This window comes from Dipodomys ordii, unplaced genomic scaffold (assembly GCF_000151885.1).
Source record: "Dipodomys ordii isolate 6190 unplaced genomic scaffold, Dord_2.0 Scaffold9, whole genome shotgun sequence".
NCBI lineage: Eukaryota > Metazoa > Chordata > Mammalia > Rodentia > Heteromyidae > Dipodomys > Dipodomys ordii.
Genome location: NW_012267225.1, coordinates 25282163 through 25305293, shown reverse-complemented (window position 1 = coordinate 25305293; position 23131 = coordinate 25282163). Strand labels below are relative to the sequence as shown.

Genomic DNA, 23131 nt, shown 5'->3' with positions numbered 1-23131 from the left:
AAACAAAATCACATGGTTCTATCTTTTTCTCTTTGAACTATGTTCCAATATTTCTTCTATTAAGTCTCCCTATTTATGAGCGTTTTCTCCAGTTGTACCTCGTCCTTTTATTTATATATACACACAACAAAGAGGAACTGTTTTAAAATGACCAGACTTTTATACTTCAGTCAATTCATTTGTAATCATTTGCATATCACCCAACATGTTTAGTTATAGATATAGACTCTATGGAGAGCTCAACTACTGTAATTCTTTAGAAATACTAGGTAACAGCCCAACAAAATCAGTATGAGGAAATAGGTACATGCAAGACGAAGTATGGGGGGAACCAAGGAGTGAAGGATAAATAGAGGGGGGAAAAGAGGGGAAAGTCAAGAATTCATTGGATAGACCACAAAATTAATAAAAAGGAAGTGGTGTGTCAAGGGGGGTGGTGAGAATGGTGAAGAGAGTGACACTGAACTAGATGCACTAGATTCATAAACTGCTTGTTATATAGCAACTCTTTTATACAAATACTTAAAGATAATAAAAAAATATAAAAATGACCAGGAGCTTTATTATGATCATTATTATTACTTTATTTGGCTATTTGGTATACAACACAATGAATACAACTATTTTAGAAAGTGACTATGGTTTACAGTATTTGATGAGAAATGTTTTGACTTAACTTGAAAGCTGACAAAATTTAGTTGCCAAACAGGCTATATGCTCAGCAAATACTAGTGAAATGATGTAAGTAAGAACACTGAGGAGGATGAGGCAGAATGATTGTGTATTCAAGGTTAGACTAAACTACAAAGTGAGTTCAAGGTTAGCTTGAACTAAACAATGAGGTACTGACCCAGCCCAATAAAAAGCAAAGACTCACTAATTTTCTAAATGACTACCATGTCTTATCTGTGGATGAAACTCTCAGGACAGTGAGATAAAACAGTTCAATATTTTTCTTTCCTTTTTTCTCTTGATAGATAGAAGTTGGAGGGATGATCTAGTCTTCACTGATTAAATTAATGAATGTTAAGAAGTTTGCAAATCAACTAAGTTCTTCTACTATATAAACACTAATGAATTACGTGGACTGTAGTAGGTTGCACATGATCATTGGAAGGCCCAAGTCTCAATGGCTATCCAAGGATTTTTTTCCTTTTTTTTTTTTTTTTTTGCCAGTCCTGGGGCTTGAATTCAGAGCCTGGATACTGCCCCCAAGCTTTTACTCAAGGCTAGTACTCTTATCACTTAAGGCTTTTTCTGCTTATGTGGTACTGAGGAATTGAACCCAGGGTTGGTGCATGCTAAGGAAGCACTCTACCACTAAGCTACTTTCCCAGCCCCCACAATTTTTTTTTTTTTGGTCAGTCGTGGGCCTTGAACTCTGGGCCTGAGCGCTATCCCTCAGCTCTTCAGCTCAAGGCTAGCACTCTACTACTTGTGCTACAGCGCCACTTCCAGTTTTCTGATGGTGTATTGGAGATAAGAGTTTCACGGACTTTCCTGCCCAGGCTGGCTTTGAACCGAGATCCTCAGATCTCAGCCTCTGGAGTAGCTAGGATTACAGGCGTGAGCCACTGGTGCCTAGTCCCCCACAAATTTTTAAAAAGCACCATCAGATTCAGAAAAAGGGCAGTAGAAAAGCAGTACTGATAATGCTTCCCAATTTTCTCATACCCTGACTTCAGCCTTTAACACTTAATACTTCAAAAGTTGAAACTATTTTTGGTGTCAGTCCTGGAGCTTGAACTCATGGCCTGGGCACTGTCTCTGAGCTTCTTTGGTTCAAGGCTAGCGCTTTACCACTTGAGCTACAGTTTTACCTCTGGCGTTTTTGGTGTTTAATTGGAGATAAGAGTCTCATGGACTTTCTTGCCAAGGTTGGCTTCAAACATCAATCCTCAGATCTTAGCTTCCTGAGCCACTGGCCTCCGGTTATGTTTAAGATTTTTTAACTGATTAATTTTCAAGATAAAGTTATTTTCTGAAAAAGGAAAGGAACTCCCAACACAGGCTTCTGAGCATTATTATATCGAAGCATTAATTCCAGCAACTATACATTTTCCCTACAATGTCTTCACTGCCTTTAGCTTTGATGGAGTGGTAAGCACTCAGGTTTATGTCAGCAGATTCTTTAGTTTATGAGGGACTTTCTTACATTGACAGCAGGGACAACATAATTAACAAAGAATTACTACAACCTATATGACACCCACTCTTCGTCAATAAGAGACAAAAGGGTGAGGTGGCTTTGTTTTCACACACTTCTATGGAGATGTCACCTCCTGTCCTGCCTCTGTATTATCTTCACAAACATTTCCTGTCTCAGGAGATGGGAAAAAACTTAGCTGTCTTCCTATTTTGAGAATCAACTTGGCGATCATATTCATCAAATACATTTTCATCCTAACTCAGTCTAACACAAGTAACAGAAGATCCCTAGAAGCTGTACTCTAGTTGAGTATAGCTACTTAGTATTTTAACTGTGACTTACTTTAGGATCTAAGCACAGAATTGACAAGTACTTATGTTCTAATGATGCTTACATATGAATTTAACCACTAGGTAAAAAGTTACTCAGAACTGCATGAATATAAATATATTCTGGCTCTGAACAATAATGTCTTCTACTTCATAAATAAAGCTTTTTGCTGAGATAAAGATTTTTTTGGGTGATACTGGGATATGATCTCAGGGCCTCACATGTGCTATGCCAAGTGCTCTACCATTTGAGTCACAGGGTAGATCTTATCTATGTGCCACCATGCCCATCTTTTTGTTGAGATAAGGTCTTGCTAACTTGTTACCAAGGATGGCCTCAGTCATCCCAATCTCTGCTTCTTGAGTAGTTGGAATTACAAGCAAGAAACAAGAGACAAAGATTGTTATTATTTTTTCCCATGTTGGCATGATAGTCTGAATTCAGGCCTCATACTTTTTTGATTTGCTTGTTTGACTGCCATTCTACCACTTGAGCTATGCCTCAGCCAGCTTTTGCATTTTTGGATGGACTGTTGTAGACTTCTCTGCCCAGAATGAATTTGAACTACCAAATCTCCACCTTCCAAGTAGCTAATATTTGAAGTATGAGTCACTGACACCTGGCTAAAGACATATTGTGCCAGTACTGGGCTTGAACTTAGGGATGGGGCACTTCCCTGAGCTGCTTTTTTGTTCAAGGTTAGTGCTCTGTCACTTGGTCCACAGCTCCACTTCTGGCTTTCTGTGGTTAATTAGAGAAAAGAGTCTCATGGATTTTTCCTGCCCTGGCTGGCTTCAAACTGTGGTCCTCAGATCTCAGACTCTTGAGTAGCTAGGATTACAGGGGGGTGCCTGGCTAAAGACACTCAATCATTAGAAAAAACAAAGTATTTATTCATTTGTTAACGGAAGCTTCACAGTTCGTTAAAAATGAGTTACAAGGGGGTTGGGAGCGTAGCTCAATGGTAGAGCCAATGAGCAAGCTTCAGGTGCTGAGTTTGAGTCCTAGTCTTAACAACAACAAAAAAGTTATAGGAATTCTGGGTACTTGGACTAGCCAATAGGGCAACCTGAGAGGCAGCCTTCTCTGTTTACTCCGCTGAGGCACACAAATAGTTTCCATATATGTTATCTGCAAGTTAGTTTAAGGAATGTTGATATGCAACAGAAAAATTATTCATAAAATGAATTCTTAACTCATTGATAAAATGTTAAAGTAATTCCATAAATATCGAAATGACAGATGGGTTATGATAGTTAAACCAATTTGTTCTAAATTGTTTTATAGTAAGGATCCATATGTTATTGATAAAAGAAATGATAAGTTAGTCACGTTGCTGTTTACATTTTAGGAAAACAGTCATACTATTGTCCCTTAGTAGGATCACCAGAAAGGTGGATTCCAACTTTAAAACAGTAACTAGATATTTTATGGCTTTGAGTCTTTACCTGCAAATACAGATTTACTTCAATGTAATGCTAACACATCACCTGGAGAGATCAAAGAAGCTCACATTGTTTTGTGGATTGGTCACCTAAAATAGTAAACTTTCATAAAAGATGTGGGACAATATGAATTATAAGTCATTATAGAGATGGGAAATTCTATCCTAAACAGGGTAACTAAGACTTCTTCCTTTAAGCAAAAAATAGACTGTGCCTATTTGTTAATTAAGAAATGAGTTTGTTAGTCTAGTCCTCTTAGGAATAGAAGCAACTACTCAAAGAAGCTGGGGAAGAAAGCTTTAGGTGTTCTTTTCAATAGTGCCTGTTGCCTGTCCTTAAACATACAAAATATGTCTTCCTATCTCCAACTCTAACAAATAATCCTACTAATCTACAGATGTTGAACATTAGAGATTTAAAAAACCTTTTCTAAAAACTATTTGACATGAATTAAATCACCCAAGATATCCTACATGAAAATAACTTTTCTTTTCAATGGTACGTTAAAAATGAAAAACAAGTTGTATAGTTCTTTTTCAGCATGTCTAGTGAGTGCCACTGCTGCATTTGTTCACCCTTGTCCCACCACTTCTGTTCCCTCCCCGCAAAGATAGATAAATGAATATATAAGACAAAAGGAAAGAAAAAAAAAAACAACAAAAAAACTTTTGTGGGTGGGGACGGAAGGGAAAAACTGGGAAAGAGTGAGGGAAGGATTGATGTTGTTAAAAATGAAATGTACTCTTTATCTGACTTATGTAACTGTAACCTCTCTGTACATCAACTTTATAATAACAAAGAAAAATGCAAAAAGGGGAAAAAAGGATACTTTGAACCTATAAGTATATATATATATATATATATATATATATAAACATCATTTTAGTGGCTAAGGAAAAATAAAGGTATTTTCAGATGGAAAGAAAAGGAAAAACAAATGGTTACAACACTTATTGAGTGAAAAGAAGCTTAAGAATGACAGACCATATAGCAGTTTCCAGTACAGTATCATGCATGCTGCAGTAGAACACAACAAAGCAACCAAATTCTACCATTTCTACAATATATTATCCTATGATACTATTTGAAAAACATATACAAATGAAATCAAGGAAATCAAACTGTCTCTGTGTAAGGTGAAAACAAAGTTGGGGATGTTTGTGTTAGGTACGGTGTAAAACTCCAGGTAATTTGAGGTCTTGTAATATCTTGTACTTTTGAGAACTTGCACCTACAGGTCTGAGTCACACCTGTGGGATGAAAACTACATGCCTTGGTCCATAACTGGACAGTCATCACTGAGGTAAAGCTCAGCCCCACAATTAAATCTATAAACAAAAGAGTGAAGCAAATACCTGAAATTCCCTTCAGGGAAAAATATGGTGACTATACTTTGCTGCAAAATGACTGTTTAAAAGTAAGAGCATACCGCATAAATTAAGAAGGCATCAGCAACTTTTGAGTAACTGAAAGTTCAGAAAACTGAATCACTATTTTGGGCAGGCTTTGTGTATGCCCTTCATGGACACCAATCACCTTCAGAGCAGTACAACTATCAAGTCAGTAAGGATCCTTATGCAGATTCAGTGGAATCACTAGTATGATCACTGACCAAGTCCATCATCTTGAGACCTTCCAACAGCTTGCAGTTTCTATTCTTCAATCTGTGGGCTTCATCAATAACCACACAGCGCCAGGGAATATTCCGCAGCTCAGGACAATCAGTCAAAATCATCTCAAATGTCGTGATGATGGCATGAAACTTATAGGACCCCTTTATCACTCGACCCTAGAAGAACAACTCAGAATTATTAAGCACTAGAGATTATATTAATAATGTTGATGATGAAGATATAGTATAAAATATATCAATTTATCCTTCTTAGGGAATCCCTTTCTTTTTTTCAATAACATATTCGGTATTCCAGTTAATTTGGAGGCTTTAGGCCATTATGGCAAAACAGCTGTACAATAAATACTTCGTTTTAAAAAGAAATTACAAAATTGCTAGTAAAATCTTGGATTCAAATTCCTTATAAATTATATACAGTATTTAGAAATTATTTTTCTTTCTTATTTTATTCTTTAAAAACTTCCTATAAAACATTAAAACATTTGAAATAAAAAATTAACTTAGGATATAACTTAGAATTTTATCAAATCTAAAGATAAACTAAAAATATTGGTTTTAATAGTTTTCCCTTTATATAACCATAGGTCAGAATCTAAGTTTATAAAAACCAAACATACACATAAAACAAACATTTCCAATTAACTGTTACCCATTTACTAGTTATAGCTTAAAATCTTTAACATATTACCCTTTTTATTGTGTTATTTACCATGTTTCACTGTCAATATCATAATTGAATACAAGTAACTAAAATCAAGAAAAAATAGTAACAATTGGCAGTACAAGCCAAAGTATAAGGCCTTTACCTTGGAGATCTGTTTTTTCCAAAGCCTAGTATTTTTCACCTCTAGTAAAAGTACAAAAAAAAAAAAAAAACAACAAACTCTCTCTACTCATACTTAGTACAACCTGTTTATTTGGTTATTACTGTAAATGTATACAAAAACTGCATTACATTAAATTATATTGTGATTATCCAAGGTAAAAACAAATTTTATTCTTTCAATGAAACAGAATAACAAATGGTATTTTTTTTAAAAAGAGCAGTATCCATAGATGCAGAAAGACAATATTAATTAGCCAAGAAATTTCAAGCAATTTTCCCAATATGCAAAGTCTGGAACTGAAACATTTACATTTTTAACACCTTAAAATACATTTACTGAATACAAGGGGTAGGACGCAGGAAGTTTTACCTGGGGATCTTTGAAGTACATTTCATACAACTGAATGGTCCGACGACTAGCTTGACTCCCATGATACACAACCACATTCAACTCTGTCCAGGTACGGAATTCCCTTTCCCAGTTGGGGATTGTGGACAATGGGGCAATCACTAAAAAAGGGCCATGGATTCCTTTCAAATATATCTCATAGAGAAATGTAATGGACTGGATAGTTTTTCCCAAACCCATTTCATCTGCTAAAATGCAGTTTCGCCTGTGAGGAAAAATAAAGAGGAAAGTTTAATAAGTATAGACATTAGATATCACTGTCTTCTCACAAAATTATACTCTTAATCCTCAGTTCCATATGCTTTCTTATATTAAAAAAAAAAATACCTTTTTTTTTTTTGGTGATCATCCTGGGGCTTGGACTCAGGGCCTAGGCGCTGTTCCTGAGATTCTGTGCTCAAATCTAACACTATATCACTTAAACCTGCAGACTTTTCTGCATAAGCTGGCTTTGAACTGCAATCACCAGACTTGTCTCTTGAGTAACTAGGACCACAGGCACGCGCCGTGGGTACCCAGCTAACAAAAATACATTTTTTGGGGGGGGGGTCCAGTCGTGGGGCCTGCACTCTGGGTCTAGGCACTGTCCCTCAGCTCTTCAGCTCAAGGCTAGCACTCTACCACTTGAGCCACAGCGCCACTTCCGGCTTTTTTCTTTTTGCTTATGTGGTGCTGAGGAATCAAACCCAGGGCCTCATGCATGCAAGGCAAGTGCTCTACCATTGAGCCACCTTCCCAGCCCAAAGTTTTGTTTTTTTGGTTGGTCATGGGGCTTAAACTCTGGGCTTTGGCGCTGTCCCTGCACTCTTCAGCTCAAGGCAAGCACTCTACCGTTTGAGCTACAGCACCACTTCCCAAAAATACATTTTCAAAGAGAACTTTCTAAGAAAGAAAAACTATTTCTACATACTTTAGACCATCTCTATTAATCTGTTGAATAAGTAAACATTAAGCATATTTCAAACACTTTTATTATGCTTCAGATTAATATTTTAAATAAAAATAAAGGAAAAGAGCTACAGTTCTTCTTTAAAAGTAAAGAAAAATATTTTACATACATGTTGTACCAATTGAAAAGTAGCCAGTTTACTCCCTCCAACTGGTATTCCCTGAGTTTGTTATTGTTTTTATACTCCCTGGAACTCTCCGATTTCTTCCAATCATCAGCAGGAGGTCGCTCCTGTTTCGAGTATGGTAAATCCCATTAGTGATTTTTCAAAGATCATACTACTATGTTATTTTCAAATTAAATTGTCTACAGTGAGCCAATTCTTACCACATGCTCTGTTTCTGGTTCCCTGGACATGAGTTTCTCAAACTCTTCGATTTTTGCTTGATCTATGTCCTGACTCAGCTCCCATGTGCTGTCTTCATAAGGAAGTGAGCACCACTTCACCAGATAGTGAGTCACAGGCTGGCCAGGTGAAAATAAACCAGGATTCAATTTATTTAATAAACACTACATATTAAGGAAAACCATATGCTATATTTACTAGTAGATAAATGAAAGCATCAGTAAGACTGTGTTGGTAAACATTTTAAAACAGTATTATTTGTCATTAGTAGAACAAATTAAAAATTTTACCTATATCATTCATTGGTAATTTTCAAGCCAGGAAGCATAAGGAATAGCTGATGAATAACAAGCTAAATGTGGGCCTCATTTTTATCTGTGCAAATCATTCATCATGTATATGACTTAGATTTATAAAGCAAATCATCTTAGCATATTTACATGTTTACATAATTTGCTAATGTAATCATCTTAGCATATTTATGTTTGCATAATTGGCTAATTTCTTAAAGAATTAAAACTACACAAATTTATTAGAATATCTGCCCTTTCCTTAAAGAGATACTTGCATCCAATCATTAAAATAATGCACTTGAGCTCTAGAAGATTGGAGGGGAAAGTACTTGAGAAAAGGATTAGGCTTTTTGGCCTTCATTTTAAGACCAAAGTACAACGACTTGGTTATTGTATTAAAACTACCTACTATACATTATAAATATTCCACGAAACAATTTTTAAAAGTAAAACTAAGAACTAGCAAAGTAAAGATGTTACAGATACCATGGAATTAAAATTCCATGTTTGAAATATCATACAATTTCACCATAAAATTTTTAAATAAAATGAGAGTTCTTTGCAGCGTCTCCCTAGTTAATCAAACCCTAAACACTTCAATATAAAATTCAATTTGCATGAATCAATAATGAGTGATAGAGCTAATAGTATGTAGACATATTGTTACCAAGACACGTGTTGGGGGGGGGTCATAGACTTTATTTTTATTTCTTACAATCTCATAAGTTCTTATCATAAAGAGATAAATTTTCTTTTATTCACTGGTACTGCATTAAATAAAGTTTATCAGCTTAATTAAGAGGACCCCAAACAAATTACATTAAGCTCTATTCTGCCACAAAAGTACTCTCAATTACACATGGGAACAGTTTGCTACAGGATAAATACAAACTGAAATGTACTGAGGTCTTTATTAATCATAATCTAGAACTGTGAAAATGTCAATGTAACTTGATTGTTATTTTAGAACTCAGACTAATCATAAAAATATTTAACACTCTTATTAAATAAAGCAATCAATCACTAGGTTTCAGTTAAACTTAGACAAGTATTATCATGATCCAGGATTCTGACCAGGACCAGGTATACGCTTCTCTCATCTCTGCAAACACATATGAGCTGCCTGAACCACGGCTTTGGAATATAAATGATCTCCTGTTACCTCTCCCCGGTCATCTGTGCTACGTGCGAAGTCCATTATCCGGTCAATCTCCACATAATCTGGATTAAAAAGCTCATCTTCAATCTGTACCAAAGGGGGCAGGGAAAGAAAAGGTTAAAACATTTATTTATTTCCTGAATGAAAATGCCAAGCAATAATTCATTTTTCATCACACAGTAATATCTTGGGTCACAGCAATACAAAATTTTTATTTGGAAAATTTTATTATATTAACTGAAATGCTACAATTTAGCAAAACCATTCCCCATGAGGAAAGCAGACTTCTCAGACTTTGTTAACTGGGTCTTTTAATTACTGTGTGAAACCTTTTACTGTGAGAGAATGTTTAAGAATATTTTAAATGAAGTGTGAAATTACAATTCACTAATGAGCAATCCGAAAGGCTTATGGCATGCAATGCATTTAGCATTCTTGAAAGTACAGTTTCCAATAAAGAATAAGAGCAATGCATCATAAGTACTACTGAAGTCTCATAACTATTTGGGTTGTTATGCTATATAGATCATTTGCAGAATGCTACTCAAGAGCTACAAACACTGAAACCATTTCATATCTTCACCAATCAATATTAGTATCTCATTCAGAATAAGTCTTGTCACTAATCTTAAATGTTAGGATGACTTACTTGCACTGAATACTAAGTGTTTGGATAAAAGCGTAGAATTTAAAAAATGAGACCTAAATAACTGAGTTACTTAACTAAGATTTGTAAATATCTACAAAAATAAAGTAAAACTACTTGTTTATAATATTGTCTCATATAAAAGAATAGAATATGTCTCTACAAGAAGTTGCAGACTAAGCCATATTTTGAAAAGTTTCAGTCAGTCTGAGTCAGAAATTAAAAAAGCAAACAGCCAAAAAAAATCAATGTATGTTTTTATAGATTAACTTAATCATACCACTGTGTTAAAAATGTTTTAAAAGGCATATTAGAAATCACTTAAGACACCATTTTTATCCCACGAACCTCAGGTTAAAAAGACAAGCTATCAGTTACAGGGTGTTGAAGAACCCATTCTGTGTTACTGTGACCACTTAAACGCCCAGTTTGGGTAATGTGAATTATGAATCAGCAAACAAAAAGCAGAAATACAAAAATGATTCAGCCAGATGCCGGTGGTTCACGCATGTAATCCTAGCTATTCTGGAGGCTGTGATCTGATCATTGCAGTCTGAAGCCGACCAGTGCAGGAAAATCTGTGATTCCCACCTTCAATTAACCACCCGAAAAGCCAGAAGTGGAGCTATGAATCAGGAAGTGATAACCTTGAGCAAAGACGGACAGCTCCCAAGCCCTGAGTTCAAGCCCCCAGATAGTATTAAAAACCAACAAACAGAAAAACTCAAATACAACTCAACTACTTCTGGCTTTTCTACAGATGTGGAAAACACCAAATGTTTCGTTAATTTAAAATGTCAATATAGGAACGCGCTGGCTTTGCAAAAGCTTCTATATAAACAGTATGCATTTATTATTCACATACAACATTAACACTAAAATTTTCCACAAATCAGACTTGGATGGCAAGACTTTTTTTTTAAGATAACTTATTCTTAGAACTGTCATGTTTATTGTTAAAAAGAATTAAATTTACTTTATTCCCCCTACATTTTTCCCACTGAGTAATCTATGCCACCATGCTTGTGATAAAATTTCCAGACTAAGTGATCTTTTCAAATAACACTTTAGGGGCAGGAGACATATAAGGTATAACAGAGAAATGAAAGTAACCCTGAGTGAAATCTCTACAGTAGCAAAGCCATGAATATTGAAGCCACAATAAATAAACAGTACATGCATTAAGGTTGGGGGGGGGATGGTATATGTTTATCTTCTCATAATTCATTCAGAATAGAACCTAAGATTTCTAAATGCCAATTTTCTTGGAAGATAATGTTTTTCAACCTTGGTTAAAAAACAGTTGGCACAGATAACAGGTTCAGACCGACAGGCTGTATAGTAAGGGCCAGATAAAATTCTCTAAAGAGCATTAGACTACAGGAAACAGAGCCCAAATTAATAAACAGCACCAGGATTTAAGGATGGGGGAAAGCTACACTGTGCTTTTCGTCCTCTCCCGATCCCCATCCGAGACCACAGAAAAGGTCAACAGAACATAGGGTATCCCTTTCTAAAAGGAACCTAATGATTTCAACTTACCTGATATGGAAAAACTTAACTTTATTTTCATTATAAAGTTATGAGAAATAGAATCTCTTAGTTTATTATTTTCCAAAAGATCATCCTTTCAAAGAAAAAAATCATCTTCCTATTCTCCTAGATCTAAGATCTGAATCGTAAGTAAGTTAACTCATTCCACTCAGTTCCACTGAGAAGGCTGGGTGTTCAGGGTAGCAGAGCTGATGTTCCTATGACTCCCGCAAACCTAGGCAAACACACTGTATGCCAGCTTCCATCCCTGTTCAGTTTCTGTGGCACAAGATCAGTGGACTCTTTCAGAGTCACTTGACTAAAAAAAATTTGCCACCTAGATCCCCCTCCCCCTGCATCCCGCCAAAAAAACTTCTATATCCTAGAACTTGTATCTTACACTTACTGTAGAATTTTTCAACCTTGTAGGCTGCTAAATCTCCATGGAGCATTTGTCTACTTACTTTTTTCATTTATTATCTGCACTTTCAGTGCAAGTGTTTAATCATACCATCACTATTTCCACATAGTATCCTAAGGACCAGTATTTTTGAGACAAGGAAACAGGAAGAATGAGAAATTTCCTGTTTACAAAATTTTTAGCAATACTTAGTTACCAATATGCAAGTAACAGCATCAAATAAATTGTTGTAATTTTTTGTAGCAACTTACCAAACTAAAATTCAAACTCCAGAGTAAAATTTAATAAACATTTTCAAAAATTAATCAGGTATTTCATACCTCTGAAAGGAACTTGTTTTGGCCCTGTTTTGACTTAAATCGTTTAATCTTTTGCTGAATTCTCTTATCTTTTTCCAGATCTTCTACAGATGCCCATTGACAATGAAGATAAGAGCTGAAAGAATAAAATCACATCCTTGAAATATGTAGAAAATAATTATTTTAGCAAGTCTTACTATTTTTTAAAAAAGAAACAACTAAAAATATCATTGTCACTACTGAGCAGCATTCAATATAAGAACTATTGTTTGAAAGTAGGTGAAAAATCAATAGTGAGGCTTAGAGGTATCAATAGTGGGCCTCAGATGGTAGGGCACCTGCCAATGAGTGTAAAGAGTTAGCAAGTTCCAAGTCCCGGTCTTGAATGGGAAAAAAAAAATCTTCAGTAGTGCCTAAAGTTTGCTTCAGTCTTTTGCTCTCACCTACCATACATTAAGAAAAATAAATAAAAAAACAGAAAATAGCCTAACATGCACCTGTATTGAAAGATTAACATAGTGAAAATGACAATACTGCCCAAAAGCAATTTACAAATTCAATGCAATACCCATCAAAATCCCAACAACATTCTCTAATAAGACAGAGAAAGTAATTCAAAAATTCATATGGAATAACAAAAAACCCTGAAGAGCAAGAGCAATCCTTAGCAGGCAAAATGGTGTTAGAGCAATAACAATACCAAACTTCAAACTCTATTACAAAGCCATACTAATGAAAACAGCTTGGTACTGACATAAGAATAGGCCTGAGACCAATGGAACAGAAGACCCAGAAATGAACTAATAGTCCTATAGCCATCTAATATTTGATAAGGGAGCCAAAACATAGGCTGGAAGAAAGAAAGCCTCTTTAACAAATGGTGCTGGGCAAAACTGGATATCCAATTTGCAGAAAACTGCAACTAGATCCTCATATATTGCCTTGTACCAGCATCACTTCAAAATGGATCAAAGACCTCAATATAAGAATAGATAAGAATAGAAACCATGAGACTAATTACAAAAAGGAGCAGGAGAAACATTTCGGCTCCTGGGCACAGGTTAAACCTTTCTAAGTAAAAACTCTAGAAACACAACAAATCAAAGACTTGTTAAATGGGATTACAACAAACTTAAAACATTTCTGCATGGTACAGGACACAGCTAACAAGCACACCGAATGGGAGAAGATTTTTACCAGCTATACATCAAATAAGGGCCTAATATCCAGAATATACTTGGAACTCAAAAAATTAAATCCTCAATGAAACAATGACCCATTAATAAATGAGCTAGTGACTTTAAGACAGACTTCTCACAATAAGAAGTGAAAATGACCAAGACACCTAAAGAAACACTCAACATCTCTGGCCATAAAGAGAATGTAAATAAAAGACACAGACACACACACACAGACACACACAGACACACACACACACAGAATTTCACTTCACCCCAGTCAGACTGGCCATCACCAAGAAAACAAACAACAACAAATGCTGGCAGGGATGTGGCCAAAAGGGAACTCTTACTACACTGTTGGTGAGAACATAAACTTGTTCAACCACTCTGGAAGGCAGTATGGAGGATCCTCAAAAAACTGAACATAGAATTATCCTATGACCCAGCAATATCCCACTCCTGGGCATTTATCCAATAGAACACAAATGTGTTTGCAGTAAAGCCACTAGTAAAACCATGTTCACTGCAGTACTAATCACCATAGCCAAGATATGGAATCAGCCCAGATGCTCCTCAATGGACGAATGGATCAAGAAAATGTGGTATATGTACACATGGAATTTTACTTATCTATTAGAAAGAATGATATTGTTCTATTTGTAAGGAAATGGAAAGACTTGGAAAAAATATATTAAGTGAAATAAGTCAGACCCAGAGAAATGAAAGTTGCATGGTTTCTTTCATTTGTGGTAGAATATAGATAAATCTAGAAGTAAACTTATTGGGATGGTCCATACACAAATGGTTACAAATGAGTTAAGAAATATAACAGATTCTAAGAAGAGCCCAAGTAGTATAATCTTTTTGGAAAGACTAGGTCAAAGCCCAAAAAAATCAACACCAGAAAATGGGCACATCCAAGAAGGGGAGGGGAGTCCAGGGGAGAGTGGTAAGACAAATGAATTATCGAAGGGGTTGAAGGATGCAGTCAAGAATTCATTGCAGGGGCTGGGAAGGTAGCTCAGTGATAGAGCGCTTGCCTTGTATGCATGAGGCCCTGGGTTCAATTCCTCAGCACCACATAAGCAGAAAAAGCCAGAAGTGGCAATGTGGCTCAAGTGCTAGAGTGTTAGTCTTGAGCTGAAGAGCTGAGGGACGGCACCCAGGCCCAGAGTTCAGGCTCCCATGACTGACCAAAAAAAAAAAGAATTCATTGCATATACTAGGAAATTAAGAGAAGGGAAGAGGCGAGTTGAAAGGGTGTAAGATGTTGAAGGAGGTGACACTAATCAAGACAAGACTCACTGTATTCATAAAATGCTTTGTAATATGGCACCTCCCTTGTACAACTACTTAAAAGATTTTGGGGGAAAAAGCAAACTGGAAATGACCTAATAAGGCCTAACAAGCAGTTTTCATAAGTGAATGAGTACTTCTGTATACAATAATTGGCACTACAGGATGGTCTTAATTATAAATTTATGTTCTTAGCCTTTAATTACTGAGAAATAAAATGTTTTTGTCAAGTTAAAAGAATTTATTTCTTTAAAGCAGTTTCTTTGGAAATGAGAGGTGGATTAAGTCCTTGATTCACATAAGGCCTAGCACACCATCACCCAAAAGTAATATTAGCCTAATCCTTCCCTACCAACAAGAAAGGACCACAATGCAATCTGAGCTGGCCCATAAATCCAGTTTCTGTATTTCTGGCTTGTGTTCTTCCAGGAGTTTGCAACAATGTTCCCTGTGAATTTTTACTAGAATTCCCTTCCGAACATACATCTTTCACTGAGACATACTTAGCTCCTTCATGTTCATCATCCTCTGCTCTGAATATATCCTTGCCTACACTTGAACAGGACTCAACCCTGTCTTTTCCTGACACTAAACATGATGTTTTATAGCATCCCTGGCATTGTTCTCTTTGATATTTTAATACTCTTTTGTGGAGGGTGGGGCAGGCAAACGAATAAAACAAGTCTTTATTAAGTGTGCCTGCTATATGCTACATATTGTTTCAGGTACTTGAGATACATAAGAGAAAAAAAGAAGCCCTGCCCTCATGGAGCTTAAAGTCTGTCCTTTATTACATTTCCACTTGGGTAAGTCACCATACTTCTCTGCACCTATCATCCACTCATGGGGGAATGAACAGGCAGGGCCTGGACATGAACACTAACTGGTGCACTTCATATGCCCCCAACCCATCATGCAGACAACAGAGAAAACAAAGTGGATTTTTAATAATGAATTGCATGGGGAGAGGGACTAGGGAGCTCTGTCACACTGGCTGGGGTGTGCAAAGCCTGCTATACAAACAACTGTTGCACTGCTGCTGCTTGGTGGTGCAGCCTTTTTGGTAGCTGCCAGTGCCTTCTTCCTTGGATATCTCAACAAGTGTTTTGGAAGAAGTCTCACCTTGCAGCTTGGCTAAGATGTATTTAAAACCCTAAATACTCTCAATCACATTGTTTTTGAACCATGAAAGACGAAATTCCTGGACAGCTCTGGAAACACCAAATAAGCTCAAGAAGATGCAGGTTTTTTGGAGGATTTTGGTCCAGCTGTTGCAAGAGTTCACAAAGTAAACATATCATTCCTCTACCACCACCAGCGGGGTATGGTTGATGTTCCAGATGATGGTGGTCACGATTTGGTTCTGTGGGTCCATAATAAAGTCCTCCAGGATGTACATCAAGTGAGCAACGTTGACAAGAAACTGTCGCTCTGCCCATTGAGGAATCTATTGAGAGTCTCTGGGACAGAAGCTTCTAGTCAGGTGTGACTTCCCAGTGTATTACATCTTTTGTCCAGACATGTTTATGACAAGAATTCAGGTGCCCTTGCAAGAAGTCAGTGAACACTTGGTCCCAGGAACTTCAGGGCATGCCCTGGCCCAGGAAATACTTCATCATTATCCCTCCTGGGGTAGTGCCCAGCATCTGGGCAGTGTCAGGGTAGCAGATCCTTTCTTCCCCAGTAGTATAAGGGGGATGGGGAATGACTCAAAGTCTCCACATGACTGCCAGGCTCCCCGGCTCATTTACCATCTTATCACATTCAAGTGACCACTGCTACCATTACACTGGATTGTACCACCTGATATTTTAATATCTGTTTATGCTATAACTCTCTCCCTGCCCCCTAAACCTCAAGTGTTTACTTTCTCTTTCTGATGATGATATTAAAAAGAAATGAGAAGATGCCATGCATGGTGCACATGCCAGCAAGTCCCAGCACGTGAGAGGCTAGACAGGAGGATGGCAAGTTCAAGGCCAGGCTTGGCTACACAGCAAGATTCTGTCTCAGAAAACTATGAACTAGATATGTTGTTCAGTGATAGAACTCTGCCAAATATGTACAGAACTCTGTATTCAACCTCTAGAAGTAGCTCCTCAACCAACGTAAGAAAAACTGAGGTAAGAGAAGAGAAATAGGGAAGAGAAAGGGAGGGAGGAGGAGGGGAGGGGAAGAGAGACTGGATAAACACTTAAATATACACTTCTTTCACAATCAAGGTACTACTACTTAGAAAATATACATCTACTACAAAATCTTTTTTAAATGATTAATATGGTTATAATGCTAAGTACCATGTAATTGATTTTATGATATGCCTCATACACATTTTCAAAGGCAGGGTTGATTTAATCCCTCTATAATTAAGAAGAAAAAGATTTTAAGTATAAGTACTTATATAAATATGCATTGACATAATCCTATACACATGCACATATATTTACAAAGCAGACTAGATGAATATGCATCAAAATGTTAATGATCATTTCTAAGTAGTAAGATTTTAAGTACTTTATTTTCTATTTTCTACTTGTCTCAGTTTCCATTAAATAAGCAAATTAGAAACAAAATTAACAGAGTTAACATGGTCAAGTCTCCTGATTATTTGAGCACTGAAAGCATGTGTTTAGTTAATATTCTTGCCTTGGAAGAGACAAATGTGTACATGCAAAATGCCATCACCTGCCCTGAGCACAAGCACTTGTCCAAGTGAGTCGGCCTCTGCTCTATCTATCTTCTGCAAACTGGGTTGAAATTTTCAGTTAGAAAAGTAGTTTTTTTTTTCCCCTGCTTTTCTTCTTCCTCATTTGTGGTATTGGGGTTTGAACCAAAGACCTCATGCATGCTAGACAAGCATTCTTCCACTTCAGAAAATTCTAGCTTTATACTTTCTCTACTTTCTACATCCCAATGATATCCCATTCTGAATGCTTAATAAAAAGAAGAAGGAAAAGGAAGAGATTCAAAGACTGGTTGCTATGTCTTAGTAAACAATTAAGGCCCCGAAAGAAGAATTCTTCCTGACAGACAGCACTAAAACTACAAGGAAGTTATAAAGAAGTAAATTATATGAACTATTAAATAATCTAAATTAGGCCCTATAAATTATATAGCTTATGGTCACTTTGGAAAATGAAAGTTCATTTTTAAATACAGTTTTTCCTTAGAAACAAGTATATAATAAAATTTATTAAGCCGGGCGCCGGTGGCTCACGCCTATAATCCTAGCTACTCAGGAGGCTGAGATTGAGGATCACAATTCAAAGCCAGCCTGGGCAGGAAAGTCTGTGAAACTCTTATCTCCAATAAACCACCAGAAAACCAGAAGTGGTGCTGTAGCTCAAGTGATAGAGCGCTACCCTTGAGCTGAAGAGCTGAGGGACAATGCCCAGGGCCCAGAGTTCAAACCCTACGACTGACAAAAACAAAACAAAACAAAAAAAACCCATTTATTATATAAATGTAATGTTGCTATATATAGTACAAACCAAGAAAAGAAAAAAACAAAATCATACTCCAGCATATTAGTGAAAATTCTAAATATTTTAAAATATTAAGAGATTAATACATGGGGCCAGGGGCCTGTGACTCAAGTGTTAGAACATTTGTGTGGTATGTGTAAGGCCCAGAATTCAATCTCTATTACCATTTGAAAGAAGAGGAGAGGAAAAGAGAGGAAAGGAGGGAAGGGGAAGGGAGTAAAAAGGGGAGAGGGGTGAGGGAAGAGGGAGGGAGAGAGGAACTCTAGGAATTCAAAGTTGGTTCAACATTAGGAAATCTGCAATATATAATGAATTGATTGTTATTTCATTAATACAATTGAATTTATAAATGCTTTAGTCTTAATACTAAGTCTTTTAAAATACAGAAGTAACAGACAAGACATGGACATTCACTATCTCCATTAATTATTCAACAATGTATCTGAGGTATGATTAACCAATACATTAAATAAGCCAGAATAGTAAGAGATACTTAACAAAAAATCCATAATGTATAAAATTTATATATAAAAAATGTTAAGCTCTCTCAAAAGATTACACAGAAGTTGAGCTAACTGGAAATATAGCCTTATTTTTGTAGAGTGTAACTCGATATCCTAAATAAATTTGTAAATTTAATACAATGTTAATAAAAAATACAAAGAAGCATTTTTGTGGAATCACATAAGACATATCATATAAACACAAATGTGTGAAATACTACATGTGAAAATATGAAGGAGGGCTGGGAAGGTGGCTCAGTGGTAGCGTGTTTGCCTTGCATGCATGAGGCCCTGTGTTGGATCGATTCTTCAGCACCATATAAACAGAAAAAGCCAGAAGTGGTGTTGTGGCTCAAGTGGTAAAATACTAGCCTTGAGCTGAAGAGCTGAGGGACAGTGCCCAGGCCCAGAACCAACACACACACATACACATGCACACACACACAAGAAAGAAAGAGATAAAAAAAGAGGAGAGGGAGGGAGGGAGGGAGGGAGGGAGGAAGGAAGGAAGGAAGGAAGGAAGGAAGGAAGGAAGGAAGGAAGGAAGGAAGGAAGGAAGGAAGGAAGAGAAAGAAAACATGAAGGAGAAAATTACTAAAGGAAAATAGATCTGTTAAACATTAAAATACAGTAAACAGACTAAATATGGTCCTAGCTTATAAAAAGGTCAAATGAACAAAAAGTACAGGTATTCATCTAAATATATATGATTTTAGTACATGACAACTAGATCTCAAATCACTGTGGAAAAGATACTTTTAAATTATGGTGTTAGAACAATGTCTTCATAACTACATTTTTAGTCAATGAAACATCATATATAAAGACTGCAGTACTACAATACTACAATGGAGCTGAATAATCTCTGACTAGTGAGATAGCTGTTGTAAGCCAACTGCAATACATTACTTATGTGTTTGTTGTAACATTGCTGGAAACATATTTATTGCACTGGCAGTGACACAAAAGTGTACCACATACATTTTGTAGAGTACATACTTCTTGGTAATGAAAATAACAACCATGTTACTGGTTATGCATTTAGGATGCTATCCCTCTTGTCATTATTTAAAGTATATGTCTACTTATGAAAAGTTTGTATTAAGCTTGTTATGTAAGTTTATATTATGAACTTGTCATATGTTTATATTAAGCCATGGAGATAGGCTCAGATATCTCATCTTCATTGTTTTCTTGATTACACCAATGGAACCATGTTCAGTGATTGGCCTTGACCATCTCAGTTTATATAAGCACATGCTAGATAATCACACAATGAGGAAATTAAGTAATAATGTGTTTCTCAGAATGTAATCCTTGTTAAGTGATGCATGACTATATTTGGAGAAGAACAAAATCAGGGCCATGCTTTATAGCATACACAAGAAAAAACACTAAACAGATCACGTACCTAAACAGAGAAAATGAAATCATGCAAGCACTACAAAAAACAAAAACCTACAGGCCAACTGTTTCCTTAACTTTGATATAGGAAAGGACTTTCTAGTTATGGCTCAAAAGCCAGACCCAGGGTCAGGTATATAGTAGTGCATGCCTGAAATCATAGCTCCTTGGGAAGTGGACATAGGAGGATCAAGATGCCAAGACAGCTCAGACAAAATGTTAGCAAGCTCTTATCTCAAAAACAAGTGGGCTGTGGAGGCATACTCATGTGGTTCCAGCAACCTGGGAGGTAAAAGAAGATTACAGCTCAAGCCTGGCCTAGGAAAAGCACAGATTCTACCAGATAAAAACAAAAGGACAGGGGTGTGGTTCAAGTAGTACACCGCTTGCTTAGGAAGCAAAGTTCCTAGGATCAATCTCCACTGCTTGGGAAAGGGAGATACAGAAGGAAGAGGAACAAGATCCAATAAAACACTAATAAATCTAAACACATAAGAATTTTTTTTTTTGTCGGTTCCACAACTCTGGGCCTGAGCACTGTCCCTCAGCTCTTCAGCTCAAGGCTAGTGCTCTACCACTTGAACTACAGCACCACTTCTGGTTTTCTGGTGGTTTATTGGAGATAAGAGTTTCAGGGACTTTCCTGCCCAGACTGGCTTTGAACCACGATCCTCAGGTCTCAGCCTCCTGAATAGCTAGGATTATAGGCGTGAGCCACTGGCGCCGGGCTTAAACACATAAGAATTTTAACCACTATGAAATTAAAAGACAGTTAACCATGGAAAAATAATTCCAGTATGTAACTGGCATAAGGAGTTAACATCCCCTATATGTAAAGAATTAGCAAAGACCAAAGGAAGCAAAACAGAAAAATAGGCAAGACATACTCAGACAAGTGATAAACTAAACAGGTTCACTGAGTGTTCTACATTGCTGATAGGAATACATGCTAACACAATCCTCATAGAAACAGGTCTGGTAGCATCTTTCAAAATTACATGTATGTTTGCCTTTTGAGCTAACAATCACTCTGCTAGAAATCCTTGAAGTTATTTCTCCAGCAATTTAAAATTGTATAGTCTTACATGGGAATTCTTATCACAGCATTATTTATCTTTATAGAATACCAGATACCATTTACATACATATCAATTTGTTGTGCAGCCATGCAATAATAAGAGTACTACGCATTGAGAGAGCCACGGTGTAACAAAGGAGAACCCCTATGAACTGATGGGGTCATTTTTTTTAAAGTTTGAAAAGTCTAAATGTATTGATAGCTTATAATCTTTTAATAATATACACACACATACAACACATGTACATACACATGTACACATACACATAGAAAAGGTAAACCTAGTATTAATGAGATAAATAGGAATAGGATAAACACTTCTCTGAGGAAGTTTTTGCATATCGTTCTGACTTCTGAATTATGTTAAATGTTCTAACAAACTTTAAAAAAAAGAAAGATCAACAAGTAGACAGCTAACATAGCATGCCAATAGAAAAAAGAAACTAATAACCAAACTTTATGTCCAAAATATAATGGAATTGGGCAGAGGTACAGCCTAAGAACCAAAACAAATTCTGAAGAGAGTATTTAATCTATATGTCCTCAAACTGCACACTACAAAAACTCCAAATAAGGGCTACTCTTTTTTTTTTTTTTTTGCGGGGGTGGGAGGGGTGGGGGGTGGTGTTCAGTCGTGGGCCTGAACTCTGGGCCTGGGCGCTGTCCCTCAGCTCTTCAGCTCAAGGCTAGCACTCTACCACTTGAGCCACAGCGCCACTTCCGGCTTTTTTTCTTATGTGGTGCTGAGGAATCGAACCCAGGGCCTCAGGCATGCAAGGCAAGCACTCTACCACTGAGCCACCTTCCCAACCCATACAGGCTACTTTTTAACAGAAGTATGAACTATTAAATAATTCTGAAATCATATGCTGCATTTTTTAAGGACTGGAAAGAAAACAAATATAAATAGTAAGGGTTAGTTTTTTCTTGTTAAAGGAGGAAATTTTTTAATATAGTTTAAGAGAAAAGACAGAATGTATGTACCCTGTGGTGGTTCTGGATAGTGCTGGACTTTATCAATTTAAGGCACCATTTTTGTTATAGGTAGGTAGATATATCTATACATATACATGTAAACATATGGTGAGCAGGTAAGCACAAGTGTTCAGGTTATCTGTGAATGTATATACAGGTTGCATACTATCCTAATAATGCCTAGAGAAACAATAACTCCGCAGTAGCAACGACCACACTCAAAGCCTAAATCTTGGTTTCTAAAATGTCCTCTCCAATAAAACACCAGCACTCCTTAGAAAACTAAATCATTCTATAGCTGCAATGGGGAAGTTACAGGATGAATCAGGAACATACTCTGTTGCCAGTACTCAAAGGAAGAGGGGGTCAAGACAGGAAAGCCAGCTTGAAAGAGTTCCCTCTGGCCAAAACTGGAAAGATGTGAGAAAGTAAACAATACTCCAACAGAAAAGAATTACAATCTGTTCAATAAAATAAGAATCTTCAAGCAGGGCAGCAGTAAGTCACACCTGTAATCCTAGCTACTCAGGAGGCAGAGACATGGGAATCATGATTGAAACCTTCCATGGCAAGAAAGTCCATTGAGACTCCTTTTTTTTGGGGGGGGGGTGCGGGGGGGGTCTGGTCGTGGGGCCTGAATTCTGGGCCTGGGCACTGTCCCTCAGCTCTTCAACTCAAGGCTAGCGCTCTACCACTTGAGCCACAGCTCCACTTCTGGCTTTTTTCTTTTTGCTTATGTGGTGCTGAGGAACTGAACCCAGGGCCTCAGGC

General features: G+C 36.8%; 1 protein-coding gene and 1 pseudogene across 3 annotated transcripts in view; both read right to left on the bottom strand.

The window, feature by feature from the left end:
• The window catches only part of Chd7 (chromodomain helicase DNA binding protein 7), a 216775-nt gene that overhangs the window by 43702 nt on the left and 149942 nt on the right, over nt 1–23131 (bottom strand). For all 3 annotated transcript variants that reach the window (XM_013009365.1, XM_013009366.1, XM_013009367.1), the window contains exons 8-13: nt 12460–12574; nt 9543–9626; nt 8069–8206; nt 7851–7972; nt 6754–6997; nt 5537–5713 (exon numbers count right to left, since the gene is read on the bottom strand). In XM_013009365.1, the coding sequence (XP_012864819.1) occupies nt 5537–5713; nt 6754–6997; nt 7851–7972; nt 8069–8206; nt 9543–9626; nt 12460–12574 (880 nt within the window). The remainder of the gene's footprint in view (nt 1–5536; nt 5714–6753; nt 6998–7850; nt 7973–8068; nt 8207–9542; nt 9627–12459; nt 12575–23131) is intronic.
• LOC105980365 lies at nt 15901–16541 on the bottom strand (annotated as a pseudogene).